Here is a 26,023-nt window from a genome sequence, read left to right as displayed (position 1 = left end):
ACACAATCGGAATCTCAAAATTCGCATCGCGGATATCACCCAACAGGCGGCACAATACGCGGCCCAACTCGCCGACTCCAATTGGGTGCACCGATGCAACACTGCAGCTCGGCAAATGTCGAGTCGGAGTACGTGGCGCCTCTTCCGCACCCTTATTGATCCGGCACAAACCCGTACTGAGACACAAAAACAGCTTCAAAGGGCTATACATAACTTCACTGGAGACACGGCCAAACTGGCCGATGCGCTCCGCGACAAATATTTGAGTATACACCAGGATCCCCGTGGTCAGGCGTACTCGTATGCAGGTTCCGAGAATGCGGATTTGGATCAACCGTTCCAGCTCCATGACCTAAAAGCGGCCCTGGCTAAAATGAAGCGAGGTACAGCACCAGGCCGGGACAAGGTGACGGTAAAGCTTCTTGCCAACCTCCCAGATCCCGCCTACGAAACTCTCCTCGATTACTTCAACACTATCTGGATTGGAAGCACACCACTCCCCATAGATTGGAAAACGACACTAGTAACTTTCATTCCCAAGCCAGGTAAAGCCATTAACACCGACAACCTCCGGCCCATCTCCCTCACTTCGTGTGTGGGGAAGCTGATGGAGACTATGGTCCGCGACAGATTGTCGGCTTTCCTGGAACAGCAAAAAATTTTCGCAGACACCATGTACGGTTTCCGCCCACACCGGTCCGCACAAGATGTCCTGTTGAAACTTCACAAGGAGATTCTCGACCCCGTCGAGCACCCCAGCAATGATAAAGTAGTCGTCGCACTTGACCTGCGGGGGGCTTTCGACAATGTGACCCACGAGATCATCCTATCCCACTTGTCGCAAACAGACTGCGGGCGCAATACTTTCAATTATATCAAACAATTCCTTACAGATCGCCAATCCTATATCCGGCTGCAAGACACAGAATATGGCCCATATCAACTTGACACACGAGGGACCCCACAGGGAGCTGTCCTCTCGCCATTACTATTTAATCTGGCCATGATGAAGCTCCCTACCCAGCTGGCAGAGGCCGCCGGTGTGCAGCACGCTCTGTATGCGGACGACATCATCCTCTGGGCAACACAACAATCGGTTGGAGACATCGAGACCAACCTGCAACAAGCGGCAGCTATTGTGGACGAATACGCTCGTCGCTGTGGTCTTGAATGCTCCCCGAGCAAATCGGAATTTGTGCACATACGCCCCAACTCAAAGTGCACAACCAAATTTGCCCTTTCCCTACTTAGCCGACCGATACCTGAACACGAGGAGATCCGGGTACTGGGGCTTTTCATTCATCATAGGCGCAAGATAGACACTACCCTAAACAAGCTACGTAAGGTGGGGGACCAGGTGGGTCGGATGCTCCGCCGGGTGTCCAATAAAAGGGGGGGACTACGATGCAAAGATTCCCTGCGGCTGGCCAATGCATTCGTGACCAGCCGGATTTTATATTCGGCTCCCTACCTCCACCTACGCAAATGCGATGAGAATGCCTTAGAAGTAGTTCTCCGCAAGATTTATAAGAGAGCGCTCGACCTCCCCATAACGACGTCCAACAAGCGTCTCCTCGGTCTGGGGATGACCAACACCTTTGCGGAGTTACGAGAAGCTCATCTTAACAATCAATACTTGCGCCTAAGCAAAACACCTGCGGGGAGCCGCCTTCTGACCCGCTTACACATATCCTACGCAACACATACAGAAGAACGGGTCCGCATCCCTGAAGCCTGGCGCTTTGCACTCCAGGTGCGACCCCTTCCGAAGAACATGACTGCAGACACCCATGATGGTCGCCATCTCGCGCGGGCGGAGGCTATTTCTCAACAATATGGCCATAAGCCAGGTGTCTTCTATGTAGATGCGGCCGGCCCACACCATGGGGGTTGGTACACGGCGGCCGTCATCCACCAAAACACTACAGTTCAGGGCCTTACTTTCCGTGCCCCAAACATTACATTTGCGGAAGAGATCGCCATTGCACTGGCCGCCGCAGATCTAGAGTGCCGAGTCATTATTACGGACTCCAGGGGCGCCTGCCGCAATATTGAGCAAGGGTATATTCCAGACCGTGCTTTCAAAATTCTCCACGCATGCGAATACACAGGGTTTCCGACCCATCGTACTATCGTGTGGGCTCCGGCTCATGCGGGTCTTGAGGGGAACGAGGCAGCCGACGCTGCCGCCCGCGTGCTTACTCACCGGGCGTCGCCTCATCCGCAGCCTGATCCGGAATTCAATTTCAATCCGGCCATCACCTTTAAAGAGATCACCTCTCTTTATCAAAATTTTCATGGCCTCTATCCCCCTCCCTGTAAAGGCCTCACCAGGGTGGAGGAGCGCTGGCTTCTCCGCCTCTATACCAATACTGTACTGTGCCCGGCAGTACTTAAGCACTTCAATTCTTCTTTCTCGGGCGCGTGCCCACACTGTGAGGAGGAGTTTTCGGACACCTACCACATGGTGTGGGCATGCCCTTCCAATCCTGCCTACCCACCCCACCTCCACCCCACTCGACAGGACAGGGAATCTGCCCTGCGCGGCTGCACCGAACTCCATGCCCAACAGGCATTGGTAGCTAGAGCCCGGGCCGCTGCGGAAGCTACAGGGATCCCGGACTAGGGATCCCTCCTAGTGTTTGTAAGGGGCGGGCCCTTCCGGCTCGCCCCATCGACCTCTCACTGTAAATAGAAATAAGTTTTCCTCCTCCTCCTCCATCTACTACGTCCCCTCTTTTGCCTTTCCTTTTTTAATTCCCTCTTTTCGTCTTTTTCTTAGGGTGGGGTTCAAGTGGTCACCGGGATGTTAGTTACTACTCATTTCTATTTCGTCAAAACCATAAATTCTGTATTTCCACCGGAATCGCCCCCTTTGAGTCACGAGGATTGAAGTAAACAGTATAACGGTTGCTTCACTTAAGTTGTTCTTCGATGTTTGAAAATAGTGTTTTGCCTTAAACGAGCCCTCTTTTCGTCATAGCATATTGAGCGACGTAGCGCATCTCATTGTAGCTAGGGTGTACTATGTTGTAGGCTGGATAACTAATACTGAATAGTTAACGTTTTGTCTATTAGTCGTATTTTCTGAGTCTTACTTAGTCTTATTATATACTAGTCTTATTTACTGAGCGGCGTATAGCCCCCGTAAGTAATATCCATATAAGGTTTTTCAATTTTTAAAACGAAGATACCTCCGGCCCTGTGGCCCAACAAATTTTGCCTAGTTGGACGAGATGTGTGCACTGAAGAGGTTGCTTTTCCTGCATGCTTTTTAGAAGGCGCACGTATTTTGAAGCCATGTGGGCAAAATATGTTGGGCCACAGCGGCGAGGGTAACTGCGTTTTGTAAGTTGACGCATTATTATGAACACTACTTTCAGTGGGCTGTAACCCTCTCAGTTAATAATGGGATCAACATTAATAGCTGAAATGTGCACTGCTAAATACTACCTAATTAGCACATTCATAGCACGCCTAGCCAAATTATGATGCTCAACAGCTCTGAAAATATGATTGCGAAGAACATCGCAGAACTTGTTAGGTTAAACATTCTGTGCATTACGAACAGAATGCGATGAAGACTACGGGCTGTTGAAAAAAAATGACAGGCGCTCATACGGCGGGGTGCGAAAAGTACGCGACAGCGGGAACCTTTAGCTTTAAAAAAAGTAGCAGTCATATATAAATATATGGCCATTGACGAAATTACCTTTAACTGTATTGCTCTAATACACCATGGCCGCTTAAGTACAATGATCACAAAAGGTACAGTCCTTGTGAAAAGTGTACAGACCAAGCCGTCTGTTTCTGAGCACTTCCGAGCAACTCCTCCAGCATATTCAGGGGGCCCTAGTCTAACGAAGGAGGGAGGGATTGAAGTCCTCAGCCCTTCCAAGCATAGTACTGCCAAAAGTACTTAAGAGCCCCGCTACACCGCTTGCGAGGGGTCAGCCCCTTCGGCTGTATATTTTTGACAAATGATGTGCATTCTTTGCAGCCTTCTGCTCGAGTCAGCTGGGTAGCAAGTTCATTGAATAAGACCGAAAAGCGTCTTCCAGCTCCCATGACCATCCCAAATAAACTGCCAACCCCCCCTTCCCGAAAAAAAAAGCAAATAAAAAGGTAACATTGAAATTGCAGTTAACCGCAGGCCAAGCGGGCCCCGACAGGCTACAAGATCAATCGATGCTTCGTTTGTGCCCCCTCGGCGAAGCATCTGAATGGAAGCAGTTCGATTACCAGGAGTTCGATTACCAGTCGCAGTATGACCTTTCTGCCCACCCGGTCGCGTGGTGAGCGTCGCCTGCCCACTCGACCTGAGCGTTCTGTGCTGGCGGAGCGTGAAGGCAGGTAGCCGACAGCAGATGCACACACGACGCTGCAGCTTCGTCGGAACATCTTTAGAACTTAGTACAGGATCGAATACGAAGGTGCTTACCTACCGTAATCGCCTACCGCGAACGCTTCAATTTATCTCGTCCGCGGCAGCAGTCTCGGCCCGGAGTACATGTACACACTGGAGAGCTTAAAAAGTTCCTTGTTAAGGTATGCTTTCAAGAAACAGACGTTCTTTGAATGCATTTGTTGGCTGTGTTAGGGCAAGTCCACATATTACGAATTTCGGATACAACAAGCTCAATCCATGTGATCGTCAGTTTTGTTATAAGTTGGCTCGACTGTACATGTTTGAGGCAAAAATTTGCAGTAGCTGTTTCGCTCACAATGAAGGCATGAGGCGAGTGGGGAGTTCAAAGGATGAAGTGAGTCTCCGTAGTGGAAGGATGCCGATTATTTTCGATCCCCTGTGTGGGATTTATGGCGCACAACGCATGGAGTTAATATGCATTTCTCAGCTAGAGACGCAAGCGATGTCAACGGAGTTTTCAACGGAGTTAATCCTGCATCCTCACGCCACCACCACTGAGCCACCACGGCGGGTGGATGAAGCTGGCAGTTGTGCGAAGCGCAGTGGATTGTCGACAGCTCATTAGTTGGGAACAAGCCTTGGGAGGCAGGTAAAGACCAGTGCGAGCATAAATTACAATAGTGACCTATAGCCATCTGTAAAAGTTTGCAGGGTAGTCAACGATAACGGATAGTTTTTATGCTCAGAATAAATAAAGGAATAAACACTTCCTATGCGCCGCAGCTACAAAAGAACGCATAATGACTCCGATAAATATCAGTTCCAGTGGCACCTACATGTAAACGTCACAAGTTCCATGGTGTTTTTGTACGGACAAGCAGCTTTCTTTTGTAGACATGTCCTTGCTTGATGTCAGTACGAGTTTTCTTTCACTACCGCAGTGCGTTCGTCGTTTGCGAAATAAACATTTAGACACCTTTTCAAATTGTTATCCTTCCGCTCTGCAGCTCCGAAGATTCGTTCGGCCGAAGATGCCTACTTTACCTGCTGTGCCTGCTGCTGATTTTGTTCTTGGCCGCTGTACTTTTCGTCATCGCCGCCGCCGTTGCTGGTACGAAGTAGAGTTCGTTATTTTTTTCCTTGCTACCCAGAAATCACGCGGCTTCTTTCCATTAGAATAAAACCATTCCTTCTTGCCTGACGTCTGCATGTGTGTCGTCTTCATTACAGTTGACAGAAAGAGAAATTAGTTAACAGAAACTTGTTATGATTGGGCAGAGCATGCTGCATATCGTAGATAACTTTCATGAAAACTGCATTTCCACAAAAACTTCGGCCAAGGAAGCGAAGTGCGTCTTTAGTATCTTTAGTATCTTTGGTAACAAGCCAGCTTTATTGAACGTCAATGTGTGCAAGGCTTTAATACTCGAGTACATCTGTAGTCATGAGCAGAGCGCAAAACAGCAATAACATTACTGCGCTCACCGTATCTGCGTTGTGTGCTGGGCGTTTTTCTGGAAGTCATACAGATACCTAGGTGTTCATATTTTCACATAACTTATCATGCCATATGCACGTTGAGCATGTCACTAATAACGCTAACCGGGTTCTTGGATATTTACGTCGAAATTTCTCTGCTGCGCCTCTAGCAATAAAACTAACACTTTACAAAACATTAGTGCGGCCGAAGCTAGAATATGCTTGCGCAGTATGGGATCCCAGTCAATTCACATTAATCAACACACTTGAATCCATTCAAAATCGCGCAGCACGTTTCATCTTACCTAACTATTCCCGTCACGCCAGCATTACTTCCATGAAAAACACCCTTACCCTGCCAGACCTTTCCTCACGCCGTAAATGTTTTCGACTCTGTCTTTTCCATAGAATGTATCATCTCAACCCTGTATTAAAGGATCATCTTTTTGCTCGCCCATCATACATATCGTCCCGTTCTGACCCCATGTTTAAAGTTGCTGTTCCATTTTCCAGAACAAAAATGTGTCATAACTCATTCATTCCCAAAACGAGCGCAGACTGGAACGACCTTCCTCCCTCCATCGCTGCCATTTCTGACATCTGCAATTTCAAGACAACTGTATTTTCTGCCGTTTAGTAAATAATATTGTATAACATGCACGGTTCATTTTATGTATCTTACCACTCCTTTCTGTAATGCCTTCGGGCCTGGAAAGTATCCGAAATAAATAAATAAATAAACTGCTGGAAAGGTGATCAGAATGGCACGCATTAAACAGCCAGCATGCTCCTCTTCGCGTGCGGGGTCAAGGAGAGAAATAACCTTAGTATTTTTTGAGTCATTTTATTGAAAAAATTTTGTATCAGCTACATGAATCAAAAAGGACCAGGCAACAGTCGCATCAAGACTCCTGACAAAAGCATGTTTTCCTCGAAAGGCATCGCAAGGCACTTTGCTAACCTAAATCTCAATCATACAGGCTCGGTGCTTATGAATGTAGCTAATATACAAGAAATAAATGTACAAAATGAAATACTGTCTAAACAAGAGTGCTTAAACATGACATCATGTAAACAAGAAATTTAGGGCACGAGAAAAGAAAATGCCGAGCAGGATTACGAAGCAGTATACGTGCTTCAGGTGTGTTGCTCAAAGAATATGTTATGTTCTTTCGACCGCACGCAGTTTCTATCACTGAGTAAAGAAGTTGTCGGTAAGGGTTTAAAATGACTGCAGATAAGTGCACGAGCTTCTGAAATTCATAATTTCTCCTGTATTTCGAAGCATGAAACTGCGAACTTCTAGAACTGTAAGGCTGTGGGCTTTATTAAATATGATCTTACTAAACATTTCAGGCGCAAACATTAAGACAATATATTATTTCTTGGACGATCAAGACGGAATACTTCTTTGGTGGTGCCGTTTTGTAAAGGTTTAACTAGAAATACATATTTTCCTCTGCAGGAAGAACTGACGCCAGAAGGGGAGACAACACAACCGTTCTAGTAATAAGACTTACTAGAACTACCGAGGTCATTGAAGGAAACGATACGGAAACGAATACGACCTCCACCACAAGCGCGACAAGCACAACTGCCACCTTTTCTACTACAGCGACTACGACAACCACGGCAACCACCACTAGCACGAAACCCACTACAACAGCCACAAAAACCACTTCTACAACGACTGTAACCACAACAACCACTACTACAACGACTACAACTACAACCACTACGACCACCACTACGACCACCACGACAACAACTACCACGACAACCACCACGACTACAACGACAACGACCACTACCACTACAACCACAACTACTACAACGACTACTACCACCACTACTACAACAACCACTACAACCACTACTACGACGACTACCACTACTACTACAACTACTACCACCACTACTACAACAACCACTACAACCACTACTACGACGACTACAACTACCACTACCACTACAACCACAACGACTACTACCACCACTACTACGACAACGACTACTACCACTACTACAACTACCACTACAACGACTACTACAACGACCACTACCACCACTACTACGACAACGACTACTACCACTACTACAACTACCACTACAACGACTACTACAACGACCACTACCACCACTACTACGACCACGACCACTACCACTACAACCACGACTACTACCACCACTACTACTACAACGACTACTACCACCACTACAACTACTACCACCACTACTACGACAACCACTACCACCACAACGACGACCACTACCACCACAACTACAACGACCACAACAACCACAACCACTACAACCACCACGACAACTACTACCACGACAACTACGACAACCACAACGACAACAACCACTACGACCACTACCACAACTACAACTACCACGACAACTACCACAACGACGACAACCACAACGACGACAACCACAACTACTACGACCACCACGACGACTACAACTACAACCGAACCCCCATGCGTGAACTGTAAGCATGCTTCGTTCCATTTCACCCTGCAGTACATTTGGCCGCGGCCAGCAATTTTAAACAAACTTCTCGTTATGAAACTCGAGCGAAGGAGTCCATTAGCATCAGATATCAAATGCGGGGATGGTGGGATTATTCTAAATGGCTAAGCCAAAGCTATAACGCTTCTTTGATTAATACACTATGCCGGTAAGCTTAGCTGTACAATTTTTTGTCGAGTATACTGGGTGTCATGAATATACAAAAGCATGTCGCTTTAGGAAATGAGAAGTTCGGCTTCCGAGTACTAAACACAGGTATCCACAGGACAAAATCATGTGTTCAAGAACACCTAAAGCGTCGTTTCAAGACCCACTACACCACTCAGTGGAAACCTCAGCAGGTATGCAGGCATTGTGGAATCAGGGTATAGAAATGCCAGGAGCATGAACTAGAGCATGGTTGGTTAGTAAAAAATTTATTCGCCACGCTTCAGTGGATCAGGTGAGGTTGGACAAAGGGTAAGGGGGATGAACAGGACGGTGACGGGCCCTCTGGTCGTTTTTGATTACCGGGAAGTGTTGGGCCATGTGACTGCAAAGGCCCGGCTTGGTACAGCTCCGCTTGTGATCTTCGCAGAACAACCTCCCATCGTTCCTGTGATTCTGTTCCTTGAAAGGGAGGTTTCGGTTTATTTGCGCAAGTTTGAAAGGTGTGTTTAAAAGCAGCCCTGGTGCTCGGGCTTAAATGCAGGGTAGAATATATTTCCCCCTCGGTGTAAAAAGAAATGGGGGAAAGGGAACGTCATGCTGGCGATTGGTAATCGCCACCTTACCACCAGCTAAGTTTTTGTCCGGAAAGAGTGAGGAGGGCAGATTCCTCTGGAGTTTCTAATGCTTAGTGGCGGCGTGATAGGTGAGGAGGTGGTCCCTCGCATTTCGGAACCAGGGCAGATCGTCCGCTGCCCGGTTGCCGATCTCTCGGGCTTGCTCGTGGGCGGCCGTGTTGCCCTGGTGTCCGCAGTGCGCTGGAACCCATATGGGGATGATGTGGCAGTTGGGAGGGGGCATGCCTATAGCAGCTGCGCAGCTACCTTAGTCAACCATAAAGTTAGCAATAAAATTCCAATAATAAAGAGTGTCAGGCAGGGATACACAGATCTCGCCAATGTTATTCACCACCTGTTCCCAGGAGGTATTCACTGTTCTGGATTGCGAGAGCTGGGGAAGAGAGTTAATAGAGAATGTCTTATTAATCAGCTATTTGCTCATGACCTTGCCTTGCAAAGTCACTCAATAGATAAATTGCGAAGTGCGATCAATTAATTAGGCAGGCAGAGTAGTACGATGGGAATAAAAGTAAATATGCAGAATAAGCAATGTTCATCAGTCTCATGCAGGAACAGCAGTTTCAAAATGGTAGCGACGCGCTAGAAGTGATAAGGGATTACGTCTATTGAGGGAAGGTAGTGACAGGTGATCCGGATTATCACAGGGATATAACTAGCAGAATAAGAATTGGCTGGAGTGCATATCGCCGTTTCTGTCAGATATTGAATGGCAGTTTACAAATTTCCCTCAAGCGCAAACTATATAACAGCTTTATCTAACCGGTAGTCACCTATGCGAGAGAAACGCGGAGTCTTAATGAAAAGTGTCCAATTAAGGACAGCGCAGCAAGCTATGAAAATAATTATAGAAAAATGAAAGGGACAGAAAGAGGGCAGAGTGGGTCATTGACGAACCACGTGTTAATGACATCCTAGTCGAAATCAAGAAGTAGAAATGGCCTTGGGAAGGGCATGTAATGCGAAAGCAACAGAACTGATTGGAAGCAGACTGGATTCCAAGAGGAGGGAAGCGTTTCAGGGGGCAGCAGAAAGTTAGGCGGGCGGATTAGATTAAGAAGCTAGCGGGGATAGGGTAGCCTCAGCTGACACAAGAGTTGTTTGGCCAGATATAGAGTGCCATTTGTCCTGCAGTTGGCGTAGTTAGGATTATCTGAAATAATTTAATATTTATGTATTTATTTACCTATTTATGAATACCACAATCCCACAAGGGATTTTCGCTGGGTGGGTAAATGAACACACATAAAAAAGAAAAATTACAAGAACAGGTGTCAGAAGTTCAGGCAGAAAGCTAAAACATGAGAGTAACAACACTGTACAAGCGCTCAACGGTGATAAGCAAAACAATAAACAGTTCAGCTATTACACCCAGTCAGTAACAAAATTTTTAAGCCAGATGAGAAAATAGAACGGAATGCAATAAAAAAAAAACAGATTTTAAGTTATACATGCAGTTCTAGTATATGACACCAGAGATTGCAGTAAAATTTCGCCATTGGTTAGCCGATTGCAGTCCGTTACACTTCTTGGAGCAATATTTGAAGCAATTATTACGAGAGCCAAAGGGGGTAATTGTGAGACTGTGTCGCTGTCTAGCGTTGTTACTTGGAAGATAATCATATTATTTCACAAAGGTATTGTTTTTATATTCAATTTATTAGCAGCCATACATTCAGTATGACTATTACTAAACTTCGTGGAACAATATTGACGGGCAACCTGTTGCTACCAGCAGAGCGCGTGTAGTAACCGACACCTTACCATCGGTGATGTCGATGGCTCTTAATGAGAGATATGGGAAAAGAGAATATGAACGCGCAGCATTAAAGGTCTTACTTATTCAGCGCAAAACCCTGTGGCGTCGCCGTCAGCGGCAGCGTGAGCGAGGAATCCCCATAGAAGCTGGGATACGTGTGACCCAGGTTGCTCTTCCTGACGAAGCAGCTGCAAGTCAGCGCCCGTCTTTGTGTCTTCCTTCAGTCGTCCAAGTTCGCGCTGTTATTCAAGGAAACGCTGTTTAGATCATGCGACCTTGTGTCATCGCATCCTGCCTACCGGATTGCGAGCAAATTGCCCACCATGGCAGGTGGCAGTTAATGGTTGACTGCGAGAGGTTGCACTGAAACTGCAGCCTGGGTTTCAGAAGCCCCACCGGTGGTTGTGTTTGCAGCAGCCACTTACCTTGGCAGTGGAGCATCGCTTAACTGCTGAACCTTTGCGGCACGAGTGCGCACCTCCACCAGATGTCACGTAGTGGTGGTTGCACACAGGCGAAGAGGACAACAGCGAGAATGTCTTCGGTAGCAACAAGCGTGCTCGACGGTCGTCGAACAGAATGCCCGCCTGCTCTCGGCCGTGCTCTTTTTAAAGCTGATAGCGAACTTTCGAGGCAAAGCTTGAAAAATTACTAGAACACTCTGGAACAACCTAATGTCGGCTCCGCCTGGGTGCGATCAATCGAGATAAATCTAGGCGCGTCTTGCATCATAAACAAAGCGATAAAGCGCCGAGCCGGCAGCTTTGAAGAATGAACAAACAAACACTATAAACATTCGCGGCACTATCGCATCACTACTTTAAAGGGGGACATTAGGGTCCCCTCTTGTGTCTGTGTTCTCTTTCATATGCGCTGTTTGCATATCACTTCTTGCGAAAGTAAAGAGAGTGTCAGTTGTCATGCTTTTGCTGTACGATTGCTCACTGCATGCTCACGACTTATTTTAGGCATCAAGTTGCTGATCTGCACAGTGGGCCCCCTCGCCGTATATCCGGATATGTATGCTCCCGACGGCGTCTGTCACTACATATTCTATACGGACGTCTTCATCGTAAAAGGAGCCGTGGTGGCAACTGAGCTACAAGGCTCCTTCCAGACGTTCAAGAACGTTCTGAAGACGTACTCGAAGACAAAAGGAGGCCTCTCTTTCGACATAAAGTGAGTGGAGCTCTAGAACGCACTGGCTTTAGGCGTTCCGGCGATCCCGTGCAGATCAGATGGAAGCACGTGCATGCAGGCAAGATTGCTGCTTTTGAGGATTTATTTTCGCGTCAAGACGGCTACTCTCACTCAAAATAAAGGTGACTGGTGTCTCTAGCTCGCCAAGCTGGACGTTTAGTGAACTTTCACACACAAAGAAGAAAAGTAGCGCGTGAGTGCTGAAAGCAATTCGATATTGTTTTGTCGGCTGAATTTCCCGTCACGAGGGTTTTACAGCATATACAAGTGCTTCTTCAGAATCCCCTACTCTCTCCCCGGGTTATATTTAGCAGTTATCTTAAAACTGGAATGACGTCATCACTAAGCAAAGCCACGTGGCATATTTTCTCGCTAACAGTGTCTGAAAGAGACCCGTAAAGGGTAACGGTACTTTCCGGAAGCTGTACCGAGAGACAGATTATTTTGCCACGCTGCGTATAAGTGGGCCACGTACATCCCCGTAGCACGACCGCTCAAGCACAAACTCTTCACATCTTGCTCTCACATGTCTCAAGTCGTCTGCCCTTAAATAACTGTCCATTACCGCCTTTGCAAGAAATTAGCGACTGCAGCAATAAAATTGATGCATCTCATCAACGACGCCAGATTTAGGCTTGAATTGCATTGCACAATAGTCATGTTGCTTTCTTAGACGTCTCATACATGACGGCTCCCGTACTCGGGTATTAATCAGGTGTTGTGGCGGCTGAACTTGCCATCATCTCTGCGCACTCGTGTTCTTCGAACTGGATGACGCGCATTGTCTACGTGGTTATCATGGAGGCGTAACGAACATTCGCTATCAGCCGCTCTTCTTAGGTGGGCAACATATTTAGATTGTTGTTTAGATTTAGACGAAAAAATATGTCAGGGCTTGGACAGAATACCTTGCCCCTAAATAGCAGTTCGCAATTGGTGGCGAGGTGCTGGAAGTAGTAAGTGAATATCTCTACTTAGGGCAGGTAGTGACAGCTGATCCGGATGATCAGAGGGAAATAACTAGAAGAATAAGAATGGGATAGAGCGCATATGGCAGGTTCTCTCAGATCATGAATGGCAGTTTACCAATATCGCTCAAGAGAAAAGTATACAACAGCTGTATCTTGCCGGTACTGACCTATAGGGCAGAAACGTGGAGGCTAACAAAGAGCGTTCCGCTCAAGTTAATTACAACGCACCGAGCTATGGAACGAAAAATGATAGGTGTGACGTGAAGAGATCGGAAGCGGGCGGAGTGGGTGAGGGAACAAACGCGGGTTAATGACATCCTAGTTGAAATCAAGAGGAAGAAATGGGCTTGGGCAGGGCATGTAATGCGAGCGCAAGATAACCACTGGTCCTTAAGGTTAACGGAGTGGATTCCAAGAGAAGGTAAGCGTAGCAGGGGGCGGCAGAAAGTTAGGTGAGCGGATGAGATTAAGAAGTTTGCGGGAATACGGTGGCCAAAACTGGGGAAGGACAGGGTTAATTGGAGGGACATGGGAGAGGTCTTTGGCCTGGAGTAGCGTTGTCAGGCTCATGATGATGATGAAAAGAGAGTAAGCTAGAGGGCAGCTTACTCACTTGTTTACTCCTTTCGTGTTTAGAGTTTTCGGTCTCTGCCACGCCAGAGCGCTCACCCCAATTTAAGCTGCCCAGCAACAATTCGTGGCACAGAACGAATACACGATTGATGGCGATGAAAATTTTGGACGCATGTGGCGAGAAATTTCCAGCTAGACGCTGTCCGAGCTGTCTAACGCATCCAGGAACGAAGCTACTTTGCCTGCGTGGCTGTTGGTTCAAAGCTTGTCCTGGGAAATTTTAACGTAAAATATTTCTTCTTGACAGCTTAGCCAGAGAACGTTTCGCGATGCTCTAGATATATTCTGCCGTGTGCTCGGCTTCAGGTCCGGGCTCAAGCTCTGAGCTATGTACAACTGTAAGTCCGCAGCTGCTTCCGAACGTCATTGGGCTTAGTTCGCCTGCAGTATGATAGCAAGTCGCATCCTTCTTGTGCAGCTCTTGCTCAAGAAGGAGACGAAATTTTTTTCGTTTTCATTGTTGAATACAAAACTGGTTCTTGTGCAATCATCAGTTGTATTTGGGTTCCTGTGGCGAGTATATCTTTTAAATTAGTGCTTGTGTTCTTGTGATGTTTGGACCACGCGGCTCATCCTTACGTTGTCTTCTCCCAGTGTACGCATTCGTGTCCTCAGTTTTCTCCCTAGGGAATATGCAGCATAGTGGCCCAAAAATGCATTCTTTTTCAATTTTTCTAGTTGTGCCATGCACACCGCTGACAAACACTGCAAATATTCATGCGAATCTTAAGGTTATCAGCGGCGATGGCAAAGGCGCTGCGGTGGATCCCTACTTAATTGAATTTGCCGATCAATTTGGCTTGAGAGTCGAGGGCCTCGGTCATTAGTAGAGACCGGATTTTAGGTAAATGCCTATTTTTTTCAACGCTTCGTAGGCGCACCATTTTTAGATATGAGCACGAATTAGGTGCTGACAATATGTTTAATACTCTTTTTATAGTGCCTATAAATGCCTATATTGGGTGCCAGTGCCTATAAATACCTATTTCCGACGTCGGTGCCTAAAAATGCCCTATTTTACAGAAAAGGGGCCTTAATACTCTGTGGTTTTGCTTTCAAATTCTGTTTGCTTTCGAATCCATTGCGGTTTTGAGTAGAACACACACGTGACAACATTAAATGACCTCATCAGTTGGCTGTGGTGAACACTGCACCTACGCCGGCTGTGTACACAATACCAACCACGTCAGCCGAAAATATCGAAGCAACTTTTTTCCTATTTTCTGCCATTTTATCGTGGCAGCTGGTTGGTGACTTTGGCTGTGGTAGTTGACCAGATGTCACCACATTTCGGAAAGTATACGGAGTAAGTTATAGGTTCGTCCATATAATTCCCAGTTGGTTCCAATTGAAACCAGCTGTAAAATGTTCCATAAATCTTCTGGAGACAGTTTAACTGATTAAAATTTCCACCTGGGTAACCTGCCTTATTTTCGTTCCTTGCGTCCCAGATGGTGCTTGTCTGCTACCTTTTCTATAGCTTTAACAGTGATTTCTAGATGGATGATGTTTATTTTACCATGGATCCTCGTGGATGTACGTAGGACCGTGCAGAACTATGATTCTTTTCGGCGTATTCTGCATCAAGCAGCACTGTCTGTAACATTTTCTAGTATCTCATATTTATGGTTTACAGACTCTTCAAATGGCAAGCACCATTTGATAGTCGCGTGGCTCCAGACACGTGAAGCCACAAACTATAAAACACTGTTTACACAAATGACAACATATTTATTAATGTTCAAGCATAGTGTATGCCTGCAATAAATAAGTTCAATTCCTTTGTGAGCGAAGACTGAACTCATTTGTCAGATGCTTTGAATTGACAATGTTTCTATCGATTTCTAAATACATGGCCTCCTGTTAAGGTGTTCATTGTTTCTACTTTTGTCCACGACAAGCGAATCGTTTGTTTCGAGGTATACCAAAGTGTTTAAAAAGGGTTGGTAACCGTCCATTTTGCTCTGCTGAAGCATGTGTATTGTACGAAAAGTTGCGCGACAGCCAAAAAAAAAACGACTTCTAATGTTCGCACCTTGCTTAATTCCCCAAATCATTCCTGCTGTGTTTTTGTTTAATTTTACGGCAGATATTGCGCGCTGAAGTTCGGAAGTGTGTGCTTTTTTGATAAAGATTAGAGTGCCTATTTTTCTCCGTTAGGTGCCTAAAATGCAATTTTAGCCGCCTATTTATGGCGCCTAAAACATGCTTTTTAGTGCCTAAAAATCCGGCCTCTAGTCGTTAGTCAGCCAGTCGAAAGGTCTTGATTTGCCTGCTTTGGTTTGGCCACACAATTTTTCGTCCCGGTTTTACATCGGTAGCTCGAGAGTTTTAACACCTTGCGCCACCGGACTACAAAGTCGTTTCTCTCCTCAATCTTCTCTCTTTAACCCTTGCCACTTCTTCACAACGGCAGCGAAGGCGAGCGTGCGGCATGTGGCTGCGATCGCCTGTACCACGCGAACTCGCACTCCCACAGAATTTCAGGCGATACCGCAGAAAACAACATAGCTCGCACATTCAGCGCAGCTGTTGCCCACTTTAGCGCATTACGCCGTGACGTTGGCAAGGCTATTCTAAGGCACGAAAGCGCCATCGCATTGGCTTCGCTTGGCCCCAGCTGTCGGCATAATGGAGCGAAACATACGAGGATAAGGCTGTGGCTTTCAAAGCGGTGCTCTTCTTCCCCATTCGAGAGCTGACCTTACAGCACTGCAGCCAGGCTGCTAGCTACTAACGGCTCCCTCGGAATAGTCATGAGTTATCGTAGCACAACCCGTGTGTCACGATTAGGATGTGTAACATCGGTTTTAGGGAACTGCGGTCAGGATCACTATAAATTGTTGCGAGATATTGGAATGTTTTCTTTCCTCGAACCAGCTTCTTAGTGCATGGCTTGGACTTTGGACATGAGCTTTATCTTTTCAAAGCGCCTCGGGCTAGGAGAGATGCCGTAGTGAAGGGTGGCAGATTAATTCAGCCACCTGGGGTTTTTTAACATGCGCTGGCGTACACGGGAATCTAGCATTTTGCCTGTATCAAAATGCGACCGCCGCTTCCTTGTTGAACTCACCCTTGTGGTTAGCAGCCGAGCATCATAACCACTGAAGCCACCGCGGCAGATTTTTCTTAATACAGCTAGCTTCATAAATAAAATAGCATATATGTAATACATCATTTCATCGCACAATACAGTGCTTTGTTTTGATTAAGCTTTGCAATTTTTAACTCTTCTTCAGGCGAGTTATTTTCGCTGTTATATTTCATGTTGGTGATGATATATTAAACGGAGCGTACATTTACTTTTTGCGTTGCTAACATGTTGCCTAAAAATTTGTCCTCTTGGTCTATAACAATGGTATGTGGTGCAAATTCCGGTGGTGTGATGGCATGGTTCGCACTGCTGTTTTTTTTTTTTAAAGTGCTGTTGCTAATTCTGCCATGTAAAGGGGCAGGCTACGCAGTCAAGATTGGCTCATACCAGCTTTTGTCTCCGCTCCCTGCATTGTTATCAGTGTAAAAAATGGAAACTTAACATTGAAATGAATTGAGTTGAAAACGATCTATTTATTCCGCATCAGTAAGGCGTTTCCGGGTGGCACTTCTGCTACGAGACGTACTAGATTGCGCTGGCGGCGACGTCATTGGCTCACTCGATGGCCCGTATTTGAGTCTTCGGATTCGAGGTGACCAGCACAGCCTCCCACCACTCGGGAGAAGGCAGCTGTATTAAGTCTGCCGTTTGCGCAGTTCCAAAGAATGTGTTTGTACATAGCTCTTTCGCCGTATTTATTGCAGTTAGGGAAAGCACCACTGCATTCAGAACGGAATGTGCTTGCAGCCGGTGCCAGGTAACTTCCGGCGCCTTCGTTAAGTATTTGTGGGGAGGTTTACACGCGCGCCTCTCCTGTCTAAAGTGATGGGTGATGCCATAAAATGAAGTTAATCGGTCCCTTTCGAAATTTCGGGTCGAAGGGCGAGCCCAGTCGACGAAACCTCGGGTTTGGGCGCGAGCCTCCTCGTTTCCCTGATTAGAACACTGGGTCTGGACCCAGATCAATTTGACCTCATTAATTGTAAAACTGCGCAGAAACTCTAGCTACCACTTTCTTTACTCAATAAATATGCATGCTTCTTCTCAAAATATGCGAAATTGCCAATATTGTCGGCGTCTGAGAGATAAAAGGTATCAAGATGGCTGGCGCATTCTGTAAAGGACGCTAGATATATGCTTTGAGCCTCTTGCCAGCAATGACGTAAATTTCCAAATATCCTAGGAAGCATGCATTTCCCTATTTTTTCTTCGTGATTGCTTTCCGCGCCATCCAGCCGGGCAGTCAGCGCTGTAATCTGGGACTTCTAATTCGGTTGTAGCAGTTGCGATCTTTCCCACCTGAATATTCGTTAGGGAGAGCTCTTTTGCACGCTACGATAGCTCAGCGGCTATGTCTGTTGACTCTAGGGACCAGTGTAGTTTGAGCAATTGAGATCCCCTCCATCGCAGCTGTAAGCTCTCTGCCGTACGCAGCCTAGAATACAGCTTGCCTCAAAGCCCATGCTTAGCTATTCGTTACAACTTCTCGCGCTGGAGCCACTGGCAGATGGCAAGTGATTTTCTCTTTTTTGTTGCAGGTACATTGTCGCCGGCAACGTCTCCGATAATGAAGCGGCTCTCGCGAAGCTGGCGCCTGGCAACATCGGCAGTTACGGGTTTCTTGGCATGGTAGCCCCCATCGAGATATTGCAAAAATGGGTGGACAAAGCCAGTAGCATTCTAAAGGTGTGCCTTCCATTCAACAGAATCAATCGACGTGCGAAACTCCGCACTTCGTAGAGTGGGCGGATGCTCTAGGTGCGGACGTTACTGGCTGCTGACCGCTAGCAGGGTGCTGGGTAGCGTCCTTTGTGAACTTTCTGCGCTTCAGCTGGGGACATTTTAAGGCCACGGTACGATCGTGTAGAGATCAAGCTTTATTTAACATCGTGATGTTGGGTGGGCACATACAAAAAGCCAAAATGAGGCTTGACGGGGAATGTGCCCCCCTGTACAGGGCAGAGATAGTTACATCAGTGGGGTGAGTTAGAAATAAATAGTAAAAAACATCATGTGGTATCTGCGCGCAGCAAAGGTTGATAATTGCATAGGACCACTATACAGGCTTATTAATGGATAGGACAGCAACAACAACAAAAACAGCAATTGCATCCATTCAAATTCGTTAAGACGGTCATTTAAACACCACAGGAGTTATGTGTAATATTAAGCATTTGGCGAACCAGAACTCTAAGCATTTGGCAACTATAATTAGTGCGGGAATGAGGTATGTACCAATCATCATTAGCTCGCGTAGTGTACGGTTTGTCTGGGGGGGTTAAGCGAGCTAGAATGTCGAAAAATGGGTTCTTGTTTTTTTGGTGGGTTTGATAACGACGAATTAATAACGCGTTTTGAAGTTCATTGACAGGTGTTATTCTTAATGAGGAAAAAAGCGACAGGTGTTATTTTTAATGGGGAAGATGAAGAACGGGTGAAATTTCGTGTAGTTGCATTCAGAGAAAACTACCGCTGTAATCTTTCATGCACCGCGGGAATACCCGGAAATATAAGCTGTCGATGTCGCCTCCATAGCATCTGGCTCCAAATCAAAGTGCGGGGCTTTTTTTTTTCTGGAAGGAGCTTACAACGGACGTATTTCTGTTCTCTAAACTAAGGACGATGGATTAAAAGTCTGGATAAAGTAAAACGGGAACATGTGATTGCAGCTACCATCGAGGAGAGCCAAAAATACGCCATGGGACATCGGCGGCCACCAGGTACCGCGTGCAGCTCTTAGCTTCTGCATGGCGTCCCCTCCTTTAAGGGGTACCTGTACTCAAGGTCATCTCAAAGGTTATATATTGGTTTAGTTAGTTCACTTTAGATAATATCAGTCTTTGCAGGCTCACACACGAGTACGAGCACGTCACAAGGCAGATTGTTTAAACTTCAAAAAAGGAATGAATATTGCGTTTTCAATAATGACGTTCGAGGAAGCAAACAAATAAGCAATAAAACCAACAGCGCAATGAAGATTGTGCAAAGCAGGTGGTGCTATGTGAAGCACTCTCCGGCGAAGTACTGCAGTTGCAAAGAATGTAACAGCGAACGGTTCAGGTGCGAAATTTTCGATGGTGAACTCAAGCTATATATACACCCAAAAAAAGTCCATGATATATTCCGTGAGCATATAAACCTGCTGCTTTCCCAACCGAAGAGCGCAGGCTGTGACGGAAAAACTGTCGAGGCTCTCTCTGAACTCTAAATATGTGTATGGCGCCGACTGCGATATTCCACTACTCTACCCACTGACGACTGAGGCGCTGAGATAGTAGGTTAGTGAATGTGCTTAAGTTCAGCGAAATTTTGTCACGGCCAAATATATATCAACAAAAGGACCACGGCCGCACCGCCAACTGCTCAAAAGTCCCGGCTAAACACTGGGTATTCTAGCCGGCTAGACATAGAACGCAGCCACAGTTTGGTATCCAGGTCCTGAGCGTCTCTGTGCAGCAGCAGCGACTGACCCGGAACAATACTTTCTTCCTCTTTCCAGGAATTCAAGAAACTTCAAGGCGGAGACCAATCCAGAAGGACCGTCGTAGCAATCGGCACGTTCCGATACAACGAGCACGACACATGGGCCAAATACACCGATCTATTGAAGATATCCATAGGGAAAGAGTGAGTTCTGTTTGTCTCGCCACCTGCGAACCAGAGCTCAAAGAGGCGCGGTTTTATGCCCGCTACCTGCCAAGGGGCGTGCAGCGCCCGATATAGCGGGTTGTTACACGCGTTAGCACCCAGGGTCCCTTCAGCGGAGAACCCAGGGTTCGTAGTTAGCTTGTCGAGAAAATCAGGATCGGTGGATGGGGCCGTGACGTCACACGTGGAGCAATGTTTCAGTCATTCCTTCCGCGCACAGCTGCTGAGTGGAATCACCTTCCTGCATGAACCGCTACAATTACTGACAACCAGCGCTTCAAGACAGCATTATAAAACACTGTATAAGAAGGAGCATCTATTTTTCTACTTTTTTTGTTGTTATTTGTACGAGCATTTTGGTTTTTTACTGTATTTCTGCGCTGTATGTTGCGTATTATATACTATTAACCAGCACACCAAGAACCCAACAGCTAACATTGTATAACTAGGAGCCATCATTTTTGTATTACTAATTAGTTTGCTGCATGGTACATATTTCTTTCTTGAAATTTATGTAACCACTCCCCTCTGTAATGCCTCTGGCCCTGAGGGTACACGAAATAAATAAATAAATAAATAAATAAATAAATAAATAAATAAATAAATAAATGGAAATGAGGAGATTAGAACTTGAGATAAATGGTGATTTTATCGCGGCAACTGTCACCTTCGCGGACTAGTTGCGTGCGTGTGAGAAGGTCTTCGCGATTGCTAGCGTGTGCCGACGACATCGTCTACCTAGTACGGGGCGTAGGTCGGCCTCTGACGGCACATCTGTTTGACCGCCACTGCACGAAACTACGTGTCCGCACTGCTGCGCGCCCGAGTCCGTCGGCTTCAGCAGTCGGTAGAAGTTTGCCCGTGCTGCCGCAGCATCGTAGCACCGAAACAACGCACCAGATACTGGTCGCTTTCAAGGCTACTCTCATTTCTTTGTGTTTTCGACGGATCATCCAGCGCCTAAATATTCGGTGATGACAGCCCGGTACGCGCTTCGTCCAATTCTTTTGCCGACGATAGCTTCCTCTTCGTCAAGAGTACAGCCTTGCACGTCCGCTTTAATCACGCACGTTTCGTCTGAAACGTGCGGCGATCCTTCGCTGGCGCACAGAACTTCGCGCTTCAAAGAAGTGCCATCTCGTTGAACAGCAGACGCTGACTGGCAAGAGTCAGCGGCTCAGCGGCAAGAGTCAGCGCCTCCCTAGAGTCATATTCCGTTGTTGATTGTGATTTTGAGGTACTCGTTGCCGAATCTTCTGGTGTTATTATAATTATTGTTTATAGAACCTCGTCTGGTAAAGTTGAAGGCTTTTTTTCCTACCTTGACCGTGCACTTCATCGCTTACAGGACATAGCCAATCTGTTGTCGTGATGGGTGATTTTAACATAGATATATTCACTGATAATGCAGTTTCTACGAATTTTATTGGTATGATGTGTACCTACAGCTGTACAAATGTTATAAACCTGCCAACAAGAATTACCACAAGTACTGGAACTGCTCTCGATTTATGTGTCACTGACTTCTTACCAAATATGTCCAGTCGGGTGTGATGGCCTGCGACGTTAGCGACCATCTTCCATTTTTTGTGCTTTTGCACCATTCGAGGAAAACTTTTCCTAGTAGCGCAGCTAACACTTTCTATCGAAACGTTAATGACGAAACTATAAATCGCTTTCGACGCTTCATTTCAGAGGCGTCTGGTCACTCCTTTTTAACGAAGAGGATCCCAGTCGCTGTTACGATGTTTTTGAAAAAAAATTTCACGATGCCTACCATGGCGCCTTTCCTCTAGTCCGCCGCTCTAGATACAAAAAGTGTAAGAAACTGTGGGTTACTAAAGAGCTGTACAAGAGAATAAGGCAGAAACGCAATCCCTTTGCTGATTTTTTCAAGCACAAGGGTAACGAATAAGCTCAACACGGATCTAAATCCGCAAAACAGGAATATTACGCAAAAGTGTTTGCTAATAAACTTGCCCCTAATCAAATATGGAGGTCATACAACAAGTTGATATCAAAACGAACCGAGCCAACTCCAGTAGAGATTGTGCTAGATGGCGTTCCACTCAGAGGTCGTCCCTTATTAGACATGTTTAACGAACACTTCCTGACGGTTGGTGAAAATCAGCCTGCGCAAACAACATGCATTGATCCAATGTCATATCTAAAAGGCAGTCCAAAAGCTTCGATATTTCTTTCCCCAACATCTACAGCCGAAACTCCTCCTATATAATGCTTCTAAAAAATTATTGTTCCGTTGGAGCTCATAACATCAAGGGTGAGGTAGTGAAAGCTGTATCTTATATTATCGCACCTTTGTTGCCCCATATATGCAACCAAATGCTCAAAGAAGGCACGTTTCCAGATAAATTAAAGATAGCAAGAGTTTGTCTGACACGTAAGACAGGAAGCTATAATGATCCTAATAATTATCGCCCAATATTCGTTTTGCGGTCTTCTCAAAAATTGCTGAACAAGTCATCAATACCCGCCTTACTTCGTACATCATTAAGACCGGAGCTACTGCGAAAGAACAATATAATTTCAGAAAGCTAAATCTACGGAAAAAGCTTTACTTCACATAAAGGACAAAATAATCAACAATATAGAAAACAGAATTTTTACACTTGGGCTATCCTTAGACTTTAGAAAAGCCTTCGACTCGGTCTGTCACGAAATTTTACTACGCAAATTACAATTCTATGGGATACGAGGCTTCGCGCTTAGTCGTATTCAGAGCTACATATCATCAAGAGTACAATTCACAATCATCAACGACATACCTTCAAGCTACGGCCTTATACGCACTGGTGTGCCACAGGGCTCAATACTGGGTCCCATTCCATTCCTAGTTCACATAAATGATATTGTTAATATTCTTCCCTGCTCCGAAACAGTTTTATACGCTGACAACACAAATATTTTCTTTCATGACGCCAGCTTACAAGCAATAGAATGTAGAGCAAATCTCTTGTTAGAAAACCTTACATTATGGTTGAGGGCAAACAGGTTAGAACTAAACATCACGAAGACGAAGTATGTAATATCCAGAGCTAAAAATAAAGCCATAGGTGATGAGCCAATCATATTATGCAATTGAAATGTTTTACGACGAGTACAGTCTATAAAATTTCTTGGAGTTATATTTAATGAATACCTGCTGTGGACTGACCATATTAATCAAGTAAGAAAAAAAATTCGCGATCAGTGCTCCTTCTAAACAAATTTAGGCTTCTATTACCAATATGGTTTCAGTTTATAATTTCAGTTTAATTCGGTTTGGTTTGGTTTTTCGGGGTTTAACGTCCCGAAGCAACTCAGGCTATGAGGGACGCCGTAGTGAAGGGCTCCAGAAATTTCGACCACCCGGGGTTCTTTAACGTGCACTGACATCGCACAGCACACGGGTCTCTAGAATTTCGCCTTCATCAAAATTCAGCCGCCGATGCCGGGATCAAACCCGCGACTTTCGGGTCAGCAGCCGAGCACCATAACCATTGGGCCACCGCGGCGGGTCAGTTTAATTCATTCTCATCTTCACTATTGTTTGCTGATATGGGGAGACTCAAGACAGACTAATTTAAATGCTTTGCTTTTGTTACAGAAAAAGGCCACGCGAGCAATTGCTAATCTAAGTTACTTGGATAGCACGAACCCGTGGTGGAACAGCTTGGGGCTATTGACAATTTTTCAATTAAAAACTCTTCGGCTAGTGCTTGAGACATTTCATTTTGAACCTCAGTTTTTTGCAACACCAGAGCTACCACAATGCCCATAACACCTTCGGCAAATGACAATAAGAGCACCAAAAGCAAGAACAAATTATGGGTTCAAAACAATTAGATACCAAATGACTACCTTTTCGAATGAAAACAAATTCTCACGACCTCCTATATCAATATAGAAGTAAAAAATATACAAGAGAAAAGTGATTGCACTGTTGACTGCATGACTATCCGGTAAATCCTGTGACATATTGTCAATTGACAACAGTTAACATGATTCTATATATTTTTTTCATTTTATAATTCCCTGTAATCCAACAGCACGCATTTCAACAACTTTGAAGCGACTGTAAAATTGCTGTATAGTTTTTTGTTTTCTTTTAACATGCCAACAAGTGTCATGGCGACCGCTACATTTATTGTATTTGTTTATTTTGTATGTATATATGCTGAATGCAATTTGCTTAACCAAGGGAGGAAGGCCCTCGTCAGGCACCACGTATTTTGGCCTCCTTCATGATGTGCATGTAGACACACTTCAAATAAATACTTTTCAAACTTAAAAAAAAACTCGGCAAAGGCGTGCACGTATGCCGCACAAGCAGCGAGCTTAATAAGGCGCCGATCATCAGCCACACAAAAGGTGCGCTGGGCGGCACATGAAGGACAGAACAGTCGACGCCAAACTCATACATATGTGGAAGGCCCAGCGCAGTCTTAGCGCTCGCTGGCTGCGCCAAAAACACAATCGATCCCTCAAGCTCCGTCTCGTTCGCCTCGAGCGAGAGATCGAAGCTTACTCCATCAAACTGAGTCCGGAGCAGTGACATTAAACCTGCGACCGTCTTAATGGCCAGTTAGGATGCAAAAACTCGTGGTTCTTCAATAAAACGTTGCTTGAGGGGATGTTTGTAGCACGACAAAAAGAGACAAGGGACAGAAAACGAATGGGACAAGCGCTACTCTCAACTGGTTTATTCACTGGTTTATTCAACTGGTTCGTGGTTCTTGCTCAGACATCTACTGGACCCAACTCACACCAAATACACATCTCACAAGAACCTCACCCGTGTCATACACGCTTTTCAGGGCACAAATGAGGAACTCCTCGCTACCCTGAAAGAAATACATCAATACTTCCACTGAAATTCCCATCCCTTCAGGGTACACGGGTGCTCAGAACACCAACATGGACGCCGACATCACAGCAGGAGAAGTCCGCGCCGCCCTCAACCAGATTAAAACCACCGCAGCCGCTGGCGACTACCACATAACCAACAAGATGCTTCGTAACCTCGAAGATCAGTCCGTCGAGGCACTCACGGACCTCTTCAACCAACACTGGCATGAGGGTCACCTTCCAGACACTTGGAAGCATGCCAAAGTGATTTTCATACCTAAGCCAGGCAAACGACTCGAGCTGGGCAACTTTAGGCCCATCTCGCTCACGTCCTGCCTGGGAAAGGTCATGGAACACGTCATACTAAATAGACTCCACACTCACGTAGACCAAGAGGACCTTTTTCCCCCCACTATGATCGGCTTCAGGACCGGCCTCTCCACTCAAGACATTATGTGGCAAATCCAACACGACATCATTGATCCGAGACCCATCCAAGCTACACGAACCATCCTAAGCCTAGATGTCAGCAAGGTTTTCGACAACGTGTCACATGCTTCCATCTTGGCAAACCTCTCACAAATGAATGTAGGCACTCGCACTTACAACTACATCGCCGACTTTCTTCATAACCGTACAGCAGAACTTCACATTGCAGACCTCCACAGCGAGAAGATCACACTAGGCACCCGAGGAACA

General features: G+C 45.9%; 1 protein-coding gene across 1 annotated transcript in view; it reads left to right on the top strand.

The window, feature by feature from the left end:
- Positions 1-26,023, top strand: part of LOC149334260 (uncharacterized) — a 60,592-nt gene that overhangs the window by 17,476 nt on the left and 17,093 nt on the right. The window contains exons 2-5 of the mRNA XM_089556228.1: positions 5,377-5,480; positions 11,899-12,109; positions 18,367-18,514; positions 20,328-20,455. Of these exons, the coding sequence (XP_089412354.1) occupies positions 5,377-5,480; positions 11,899-12,109; positions 18,367-18,514; positions 20,328-20,455 (591 nt within the window). The remainder of the gene's footprint in view (positions 1-5,376; positions 5,481-11,898; positions 12,110-18,366; positions 18,515-20,327; positions 20,456-26,023) is intronic.

Source organism: Amblyomma mixtum, chromosome 8, assembly GCF_055824585.1.
Source record: "Amblyomma mixtum isolate Tamu chromosome 8, ASM5582458v1, whole genome shotgun sequence".
NCBI lineage: Eukaryota > Metazoa > Arthropoda > Arachnida > Ixodida > Ixodidae > Amblyomma > Amblyomma mixtum.
The sequence above is the reverse complement of the archived record's forward strand: the minus strand, read 5'-3'. Positions and strand labels throughout refer to the sequence as shown.